Below are 11,780 nucleotides of genomic sequence, written 5' to 3'. Positions count from 1 at the left end.
TTGAAAAAAAAAACACAAAAGAAGTATGCGGAGACGTCCGTTAGCATGTTCGCTATCATTTCCTAGATTTTGACGACAAAATATTTCTTGCCTTAGGCAAAAAGCCAGGAGAATGTAATACTGAAAAAATCGATACTAATTCCTAAGCGCTATGCAAATAAGTCACATTTTGCTAAATTAAAACTTTTTTAAATTAACCTGCAAAAAAGTGTGTGGGGGCGTCCGTTAGCATGATCGCTATCATTTCCTAAATTTTTGAGACAAAATATTTATTATTCTAGAAAAAAAGCCGGCGGAACCTAAAACTGGTAAAATCGACAATTTTCTAAGTTTTCACATGCCCTTAAGTCGTTGATTTTAAAGACGCATAAAAAAATCTTAAATTCACTTTTCATCAAATCTAACCTCCAAATATCGTTAAGATTTTAATGTTTCCACATTTCTCTATGGACAAAAAATGTTAAATTGACATACTACTCTAAAAATACATAATGCAGTGTGCCTATTTTCGCAAAATATACATACTTCATCGGAATTTTGTCCCTTGATTTTTTTAATAATAACTGCCTTCTAAATTACATTTTAGCTATCAATTGGTTTGAACCAATAGCAAATTTTTTTGGATTTGTTAACAAAAATCTTGGATGAAAATACATTGTATTTTATAGAAATTGGTACACCAACTACCTCTCGACAATTAGAGAATCGTAGGGAAAGATATAATCATTATGGAGTGGATTCTCGCACATCACATCAGGATAGTATGGAGCATCTTCAGGGGCAAATGGGATCACTAGGCCTCGAGCCGCATCGTGATTATATTTATCAAAGTTAGTATATATGAATTTTTTCAAAAAAGTAAAGATTGTGATTTAGAAGAAAAATAAAAATTTCATTTCAGAACCGCCAATAAATTATTTTTTTCTGAACGGCGTAAGCCCCTAGAGACCTTTGAAACAAGATTAGAATTTGAACTTAAAAAGTACATATTCTTATAGGAAATTCAATTTATCATGTTCTCTCTAGACAAAAATGTTGTGGCTTTTTGCGTTAGACTTATTTGAATTTTTGAAATTTGTGATAATCTGTGGAAAGCCGGCGATCACCGCCTCCAAGATTTTCTGCATTTTCTTCCCTTTTTTCCATGGAAAATGGATAATATGAATAATGGGTAATATTTGTTTTAAAGCTTGCCACACGGTTGTTGTGGAAAATGCAATGCATTTAAAAAAAATTATTTTTGTCATCTTTAGAAATATTGAATCTGTCATCGTGTATTTTTAAAACCAGAATACCCCCCGGAGCACTGCTAGAATCCAGAAACAATGTTCGCGTTTCTACACTGAGAGAAGTTTCAAGAGATTAATTCACGGAACTGCTCCTTGATTTTATCACATCTCTAGCGCGAGAAACAAGATCTCGGAACCCTTGATTTAAAAGCAACGATCTTTGCTCTAAAAGCAAGTGTTATTTCTCACACTAAAGGTGTGAGAAAATCAAAGAGCATTTCCGTGAATTAATCTCTCGAAATTTCTCTCCATGTAGAGGCATGTGTTAACATTAAGGAACCATACTTAAATTACGTAACATCTGAAGGCGGAGGAGGGTCGAGACCATTTGTTACCATTTCTTACGATAGAGGGGACGGGATCCTTCACCAATTTACGGAATTTTTGCACATTCGCAAAAACTTTCTCATGAAGATTATCCTTTTTTTATCAATTGTATTATTTAGTAGAAAATTTAACAATTTTCTTGAAAAAGCATCCTTTTTGGTTGCAAATTCAATTGACTTGTAAAAGTTCGTGTTTTCGGGTTTAAAATTTCACTCTTTTCGTCGAACATTAATCTTTTTTTTTTTTAATTCATATTTGTTTGCTGATAAGTCAACTGAAGACTGAATACATTTCAAATCGTACAATGACGTCTGCATAAGGTCCGAATATTTTTGCATAATAGCATGATATTCTACACTCAAAATAAAGATACATATATTTCTCTATTTTGCTCAAAAAGATTGCTCAGGAATAGTGAGCTGTTGAAGATAACCTTATAATTTCATAATAATTGCTAAGATATTTTTCAAAATTATGTATCTTTTTACCAAACATACATATTCTATTATTTTTTCTTTCATGTGATTGTCATGGGGATTGTCGATAATATGGATTACATATTCTCTAAGTTTGGCCTTTGGTAAACAATTTCTTCCTATTAAAAAAAAAAAAAATTCGCAAAAATTCAACATTGTTAATTTTTTTAAACTAAAGAAGAAAGAAGTAAATTTTGAGAAAAAAAGTTTTTTAAAAATGAATTCCTTTTAAAAGGGCCTCTTTACCTTTTTTAATATATTGCACAACATCGACTTATATATTTAAAAAAAAACGAATCAAATTAATTGTACGAGAGGCGGTAATGTATCCGGAACGAAGTAATCAAGATTGAGTGAATAAGTGTATAAAATCTTTTTTGGATGGAAACGATTTTTTTCTTAAATTTGTCTTTTTGATTAAAATTTTATATATTTTTCAGTATAATTATTACATCTTTCTTCGAAAAAATGCAACTGTTTTGTTGAAAAATGTAAATGTTTGATGGAAAATTGGAAAAGCTTGTTAAATAGTCATACTTTTTGGTTAAAAATTCGATTATTTAAAAAAAATTAACTGATTGTTTACAATTCTTATTTGGGTGTTAGAAAGTGAACATGAATCTAAATTTTTTTCAATTTATCTATTTTGGAAGAAATTTCATCTACCTTAAATTAAAATCTAACTGTTCGGTTTAAAATTCAATCTATTTTTTGAAATTTTTTTCTTTCGGATTTTTAAATTCCCTGCTTTAGCAGAAATTACATTTTTCTTGAATAAATATGCAACTATTTTGTTGAAAATTCATCATTTTTGCTTTTAAATTTTGCCGTTTTGTTGAAAATTTAACTATTTCGTAAGCAGTTTACTTTTTGTTTAAATTTAAAAGTTTGGTGTTTAAAAGAGAACTAATATTTTTTCTGGATGAAAGTTTGACTTTTGCTTGATTTATTTTTAAATTAAAAATTCATTTATTTCAAACAAAATTATCTTTCTTGGATGGAAATGCGAATTTTTGTTAAAAATTAAACTATTTTTTTAAAAAGTCATATTTTTTCGTGGAAAATTCGACTGCCTTGTTGAAAATTTAACTATTTCGTAAAATATTTATTATTGGTTTAAACTACAGATTTTGTTATTGAAAAATGAACTGAAATCTTTTTCAGATGAAACTTTAACTTTAAAATATAATTTGCCGTTTTTTATGAAAAATTCATTGGTTTCCTTACAAATTTCATCTTTCTTGGATACAATAAAAATGCAACTATTAGGTGGAGAATTTAAACATTTTGCTATCTTTTATTTTCCAACATAAATAATACAAGTAAATATTTTCTAGTATTTTTGAAGTTCTTTTGAATATATTACCACAATTTATGTTTGTTCTGATAAGTTATACATCCAGTAAAAAAAATAAAGAATACTCCATAAAATTTGTAAATAAACTGCTGCTAAATTCGCCATTTTTTGTATTTCAAGACTTCCCGTATAACTTTTATAGCCTTGTATTATTGAAATTTGCTACACTAACAGAAAAAGTAATGTCTTAGAGTATTTTTAATATATTTAAGAATAAAATTTATAAATTTTTAAGGAAGTTTATTCAATAAGTTACAAATATTTTAATGTCCCGCGTTTGGACAATTTCTGGACAAATTTGCCTAAACCGAGACAAGCTGTCGCTGATTGTTTCAGTTTCGGACACTTTAAAGTGTGTTGCGCAATTGCGTTACCATTGCAGTTGTTTATTGAAACCTCCAATTCTAACCTCAAAGTTTGCCAACTGCTTAGGCAAGTAATTCAATAGCAACTCATAAATTTAATTTTTGAATAAAAATAAGTGAATATGCATTAAAATTTAATATGAAATATTCTAATTATTGAGATTAATCTTATACATTGACTTTTTAAAATAAATGAGGTAAATTAACTTTTCTGTTGAAAATTTATATTTTTCAATTAAAAATATAACTGTTTTGAAGAAAACTCGTCTTTTTTATTAATATTCGAACTATTTTATTAACAATTCGTCTTTTTGGTTTTAAAATTCATCTTTTTTAATATGTGAATTTCATTAACAGTTTTATTAAAAATTCGTTTTTTTAAATTAATTCTACTGCTCAACATGATACTTCAATTTTCTAACAAATTGTTGAATTTTAAAATAAAAAATGCTAATTTTCTACAAAAAAGAATAATTCTAATAACAAAATATAATCGTTGATATGCCAACCAAAAAATGTTCTAATTATGAATTAAAAACAATTATATTCATTGGAAAAAAATTAATAAAAAGAATAAACGAAATTTCACCCAAACAATTCGAAGTGTAACCAAAGCAGATAAGATTTCTACTAAAAGAGATGATTTGCCAACCAAATAAGATTTTTCATTAAAAAAAGAAAAAATATTTCAACCTGACAGTTGCATTTTTTCTCAAAAATATGAAATTTATCATTAAAAAGATCAATTTTTCAACCAAAAAGTCGAATTTTCAACAAAATAGTTGAAATTTCAATCAAAAAGATTCTTCAGTTAATGAAATTGTCAACCAAGTAATAAAATTTGTAACCAAAAAATAATTGAAATTCATTGAATAACTTTTTCAATTTATGAACTAATTTTAATTAAGATGAATTCTACATCAAAATTTACAAATAAAAAGTTAAATTTGCAAGTAAGTCAATAATATTATTCTTATTAGTTTTTATTATATTTAATATGAATCTACAATATTAAATCTTAATGCGTACTCACTAATTTGATTAAAAATATAATTTATGAGTTACTTTTAAATTACTTACCTAAGAAATTGGAAAAATGTGAGGTTAGAATTAGAGGTTTTAATAAGCTACTTTGAACAACTATTTTAGAATAAATAATCAATTAAACATGAAGCGTGGAGCTTAGAAACTATATTTCTAATATTAATTAATGCATAATCCTGTTAAATAAAACAAGAATCCAACGGCCAAATTTGGACCACAACGAAGAAACAAAAACCAAAAATCCTATTGTAATCTGAGAAAAAACAAATAAAAATTTCGGACAAAAATAAAAAGGAGGAAAGAAAAATTTGTATTTAATAGGATTTTGCATCAATTTGATCATTGGACGTTAAATGGGACTTTAATTTGGATTTTGGTCTAATTTGAATTTCTTAAATTTTAATATTAGTGAATTTAATTTAATAATATCTTGTTATTTTGTTAATAAAAATTTTAACATGTCGATATGGATTTTGTTACAAAAAAAAAGATAAAAATAAATTCCTTATGATTTATAACAATCCATTCTTGCTTTTAATGTAATCTATAGTTGTAAGTTACTTGTTTCATTTTATTTCGATAAACCCCATTGGATTTTCCTTGTCCCAGTATTAGCTTCTTTTGTAATTGTTGTCCCATTAAGGGGCGATCTGACTAGCTTAAAAAATATCCACTTATATTAATTTACTCTAAAATAATTAAAGTATTTTTTGTTTCAATCAATCAAATAATGTATGAGTCACTATTATAACTGTTTTTGTACCAAAAATTCTAATTCACCATTTTCAAAATGTGTTTATGTAGGTTAGCTTTTCGTAACTATCCCAGTAATGGTCGGTTTACCTTATTATGTTCAGAATTTAATTATTTTATTGAAAATTTACTTATCTTGTTAAAAAGTCATCTTTTACCGTAGAAAGGACATTTTTTTAGTTTAAAAAGATTTAAAACATTTTAATTTCTTTCGAAACACTGTTTTATTCCGTCTATGAAAGATTCCACGTTAAAAATATTACAAGATTTTAAATACTGTTATTTCATTAGTAATGGCCAAGACAAATGGCAAATTTGTCAAGGAAAAATCAAAGAATTTTTAAAATGAAGTTCTCGAACACCCTACCTAATTCTACTAGCATTAACTAGAAAATATTTCTAGAAAATAAAAATTACTAACAGTAAGATGAGTGGGTGTAGAAAATTTTTGTTATGGTTTGTTACAGGGGGCATTACATTTGAGCTATCTTTATTTTGGACCATCAATAAACTTTTGAAGTTCATGCAACGAATTTTTTAGGAAAAATCCCTATATTATATTTTGCAGATGGAACTTTTCATGTGGTACCTGATACGCATACCTTAAGAGTGATGGCGACTAACGACCGGGAAGCGATCATAACTGCCCTGAGGGAAACGAATGCAGGAGGACAATCCCACCAAAGTCTGGTTTCTAATAATAAATATTATTATATTATGATTTATTCGAGCTAAAAAAAATATTGGAATTCAGAACAAAAATCAAATATTAATTTCTTAACAGCCAATACATTTTTATCGCTGAACGGCGTTGGGTGCTGAAGACTTTTGAAAGAGACTTGCCCCCTAAACGGTTAATACCTACTGTTGACTCTCAGCCGGGTTGCCGTGTAAAGTACAATATGTGTCCAAAATTTTCCGTAGGCGTTTTTCTTAAGTAGATTTCAAAGCCAATCAAAAAAATCTGTAAAAAAAATACTGAATCCATCGTGGCGTATCAATAAAGCCAGGACACCCAGCTGGATCACTGCTAAAAGCGGGACCATGTGCCGAACCAAATCTTCGCATTCATTAGTTTGGACCAATAGCAGGATGACGTAACAAAGACAAAAAAAATGTGTTTTCAAAAAACGAGTTTTCGGGGATACTTGGAAAAGGGAAGAAAACTTCGAAAACGCTGAACTCCAAACAGCGACAAAAATGTATAGACGGTTATAGAATTTCATATCTTCCAAATAATAAGTAAAAATATTTTTCTTACAGCTTCAGAAGCAGTTGATCTAGAGGATTTTAATGAAGCCAATTTTAAAGACGGTGATATGCTGCTCCATTCACATCAGAGAGCGATATCATTCTACGATAAAAATAAAAATAATTTTTTTACGGTTAATCAAGATGGACGAAGTAATTTCAAAGCTAAAATACAATTTAAATTTAAATATTAGAGGATCCAGAACAGTCCTCTGGATCTACCCTTGCAATGATTTATAAAATAGTTTTCACTTGAAGTCAGAGACTATCCGTAAATTACGTAACAGCTTTTTTTATAAAAATGTTGCATAATATTTTTAACTATCAACCTCATAGAAGATCTACGTATACAAAATAATAGTCTAAAGTTTAAGTTCAGTATCATTTCAATAAATGGATGTACGTAATATCGTTATGAATACTTCAATATTGGTTCAATTAGATTACCAGATCAATAAAAATGAAAACTCTTTTACAATTTATGAAATTAATTACTAATTAGATTCCTAGATTTGGTCATCTACTTTTCTAGATGCAAGGGAAAATTCATTATTATTAATCTTTATGACTATTTCTCAAGTAAAAACATTAAATAAAAATATCTAAGACGTTCAGTCAAGAATTATAATCTTCTAAATTGATTTTGAAAATAAAGAGTTCAGTGATTTGATAAAAGATTTGAGAAATTTTTATTATCTCGTTTCATTACATTTTAATTAACATCGCAATTGTTTCGGAAAATGTTCAGCTTGTATTAATAAGTAGTTGAATAATTTGAGATGTTTAGGAGTGATTAGAAAAAGCTAGTACTTTCTTTAATTCCAAGACATTTTTCCCAACAAAAGGGTCTCTCTGATTTAAAATGGTTTTCTTGATTTTCGAGTAATTTTTGGTAAAATAAAAAAATTATGTTAAAGAAACGGTTTCTTCAATTCGAAACAAATATTTTTCTGAGTGATTCTGGAATTAAGAGTTTCTCGGATGTTTTCCACCCTCAAAATTGATCCATTTTGAAGATATATGCAATTATAAATTCGCCGACAAATTTAATTTTTTAAATTTATGGCTTAAAATAATGAAATTTAAAACATCTTTTTCAAAAGAGTCTTTCAGCAAAATTTGCAATTGATGCTTTTCTCATTTTTTTATATAATTTAGGAAGACGTAATATCGAATTATTTTTTTCTCGAATTGATACAATTTTAAAGATTAACAATTGAAAACTTTTTAATTTTGAAGATGAATAAATAAAAATTCATAAATTTTGAAAATTTTTTAAATAAAAATTTGTATAGTTTCATTGCTATAAGTGTTCAATTGAAAGTTTTCCAAATTAAAAAAATCTCAAATGTCAATCATCCGAATGACAACTTTTTTTTATTTATAAAGCTTAGAAATTGCAAAGTGTTTAATTGTGCAATTTTCAAAATTAAAAACTCCTCAATTTTGAAGATTTTTCATTCAAACTTCTAGAGTTTTTAAAAACTAAAATTAAATATTCTGGAATTTTAAAAATATGGAATTATTAAAAACTTTTATTTAATTTTCAAGTTTCATATTTCAAAGGTTAGTCATTTTAAACGTTTCTTTGGAACTGTTTAATTTGGAAGAAATAAAAATCCTTCAATTTTTAAGATTTTCAATTTAGAATTTTTGAAATTCACAATTAAATATTCATTAATTGGAAAAGTTTTCTATGAAAACTGATGAGATTTAAAAGTTTTTTTTTAATACGTGGCTTAATTTTGTAGATTTACAAAGAAAAATTCTGCTTTTTTAAATTCTAAGTTTTCCGAATTAAAATATTTAATGTGAATCGTCAGAATAATTGCATTTTAAATGATAAAACTTAAATATTTTAATATTAAAATTTTTTTAATTAAAAATTCTTCACTTTTGAATATTTATAATTCAAGTTTCTACAATTTTGAAGGACTGAAATTACAAAATTCTAGAATTGTGAAAATATGTCATTATTAAAAAGTTTTATTTAATTTTCAATTTTTATATTTTAAAGTTTTTTTACATTTCTCCAGAACGGTTTAATTTAGCAGAAATAAAAAACTTCAATTTTATACATTTTTGATGTAAAATTCTTGAATTTTTAAGATTCTAAGATTCTAATTTTGCTGGATTGAAATTTTAAATTTTAATCATCAAAAAAACAGCATTTTCAATAATAAAAGTTAAAACTCGTATAGTTTTTCATATAATTTTTCAACACTAAAACACTTCAATTTTAATGACGAATAAATAAAAATTCGTAAATTTTGATAACTTTGAATATCAAAAATGCTATAGTTTCACTGATATAAGTGTTTAGTTGTAAATTTTCGAAATTAAGAAAATCTCCAATGTAAATTATCCAAATTACAAATTTTTTAATTATAAAACCTAAAAATTGAGAATTCTTTAGTGGTTCATTTTTCAAAATCAAAAACTATTTAATTTTGAAGATTTTTAATTCACGATTCTACAATTTTTAAAACTGTAATTAAAAATTATAAAATTTTGAAAATATGGATTTACTAAAAAATTTTATTAAATTTTCAAGTTTTATATTTCAAAGTTCTTTTTAAACATTTCTCTGAAAATCGGTTTAATTTGGAAGTAATAAAAATTAAAAGCCTTCAATTTTAAAGATTTTCAATTTATAATTTTCGAGTTTAATAATTAAAAATTCATTATTTGGGAAAGTTTTATATTAAAAATGGTGAGATTTAAAACGCCTTTTTTCAATATGTGCCTTAATTTTGAAGATTGACAATGGCAAAAATCAGTTATTTTTAAACTCTAATTCTTCCGAATTAAAATTTGTAATGTATATCATCAGAATAACAGCATTTTTAATTACAATACTTAAAATTTTTATAGCTTCTAATTAAAATTTATTAACAAAGAAACACTTCAATTTTGTGTTTAATTAGAAATTTTCCATATGAGGAAAATCTCAGATGTAAATGATTGAAATTACAGTTTTTAAAATATAAAACCTAGAAATTGCAAACTTTTGAATGGTACAATTTTTTAAATTAAAAACTCTTCAATTTTGAATATTTATAATTCAAGGTTCTACGATTTTGAAAAACTAGAATTTAAAAATTCTAGAATTATTAAAATGGAATTATTAGAAAGCTTTATTTAATTTTCAAGTTTTATATTTCAAAGGTTTGTTTATACATTTCTCTGGAACGGTTCAATTTGAAAAAAAAATAAAAATTCATCAATTTTAAAGATTTTAAATTTTAATATTCACGATAAAATATTTATTGACTGAAAAAGTTTTTTATTGAAAATGGTGAAATTAAAACGATTTCTTTTTTAATATGAGGCTGAATTTTAAAGATTTACAATGGAAAAATCTGCAATTTTTAAATTTAGAATTAGACATTCTTCAATTTGATGATGTGTAAATCAATATCCTTCAATTTTTAAGGATTTTAAAGATCGAAAAGCAGCATTTTTAAATTCTAACAGCATTTTTAAGTATAAAACCTAAAACATGTATAATTTTCAAATGTAATTTTTCAGCAACCAAAAATTCTGTAAATTAAAAGATTCTACAATTTTTAAGTTTTACAATTAAAAATTTTTCAGTTTTCAGGAATTTTAGTGAAAAAAATATATATTTGAAAATTGTCTTAAATAGTTCATTTTTGAAATGTATGATTGAAAATTATTTAATTTTAACGATTTGCAATTAGAAATTTTCTAAATTTTTAAACTTTATAGTTTTTGAACAAATAAAAAATTCTTAGGATCTATAAAAAATTTAAAATTAAAAACATCTTTAACCTAATTAATGAATATATTTTTCTTATCCAATCAGAAAGTACCTCGCCTGATGAAGTGGGAGATGGTGATGCGGTGACAAACAATGGACGCCTTATTGCACAACACGTTGGTGGCAAGTGGAAGGTGCCTCGAAATACACACGGCTGACACTAAAACTTCCTTGTCCTGCTGGTAATTTAAAAACTACAATACCATCTGAAATAACTATAATGCAAAATTTTGTCTAAAGCATCCAGTTTTTTTAACCATAGGGTACTTTGAGGTTCTGTAAAAAGTTTAACATCCAAGATTAATTGAATATAAAATTCCCAATACTTAAGGGAGGGTATACTGTTGAGAAAAATGTTTGGCTGACCGAAAAAAAGTTGGGTTGTCCCAACCAAATTTTTTAGTTTCTGTAGAAGCAACAAAATCGTTTTGTTGAGTTAACCAAATTATTTTATTGACCGTTTGATTTAACTAACTAGCAAGTTTGGTAAGCACAACAAACGTTTTTTTGTAGATTGAACCAACTTATTTGGTTAAATTAACCAAATATTTGTTAGCTTAAATATAATTATTTTTTAGGCTTTAAGAAACATTTTAGATGTTACAAAATAGTTTTCTTGAACGAACTAACAATTTTGATCACAACAAGATTAAATTTAAATAATAAATATCAATTTTTTGTTCACAGAATCTAGTAAACAACAAGAGGCGAATACGAAATCTATCGGTAGTTTTTAATATTTAAATTTAAAACTGTTCCATTAGTACATTTTTCATGTTTTAATTTTTAATCTTATACGCTATTTGAAAATTTGGAATTGTTCTTCTCTAATTTATCTACTTTTTAATAAAGTTTTAAGTTTATTACATCATAATAATAACAATTATGGCATTTTAAATGTTACTGATTTTTAATATATAATTTTGTCTAAAAAAGAATCTGTTTGAAAAATTGAAGAAACAGATTTTTTCGTAACTAATAATGTAAGTATTAAGATTAAGTGCAATAATCATACATTTACAAAATAATTAATGAATAAAAAATAAAAGTTTATCCTATTCCACAAATTACGTAAGTTTATTTTCTGAAATTTCCAAACCCTTTTCCCCTCCTTTTATTTAAGATACCGAGAGA

At 25.6% G+C, this 11,780-nt stretch overlaps 1 protein-coding gene across 1 annotated transcript; it reads left to right on the top strand.

The window, feature by feature from the left end:
- Positions 1-698: 698 nt before the first annotated feature.
- On the top strand, positions 699-11,351 carry LOC117177562. The gene is made up of 5 exons (XM_033368376.1): positions 699-830; positions 6,180-6,296; positions 6,875-7,015; positions 10,692-10,828; positions 11,334-11,351. Exons 1-4 carry the CDS (start codon positions 764-766, stop codon positions 10,802-10,804), a joined length of 438 nt encoding a protein of 145 aa, XP_033224267.1. The 5' UTR covers positions 699-763; the 3' UTR covers positions 10,805-10,828; positions 11,334-11,351.
- Positions 11,352-11,780: the final 429 nt, after the last annotated feature.

Source organism: Belonocnema kinseyi, chromosome 7, assembly GCF_010883055.1.
Source record: "Belonocnema kinseyi isolate 2016_QV_RU_SX_M_011 chromosome 7, B_treatae_v1, whole genome shotgun sequence".
Taxonomy (NCBI): Eukaryota; Metazoa; Arthropoda; class Insecta; order Hymenoptera; family Cynipidae; genus Belonocnema; species Belonocnema kinseyi.
The sequence above is the reverse complement of the archived record's forward strand: the minus strand, read 5'-3'. Positions and strand labels throughout refer to the sequence as shown.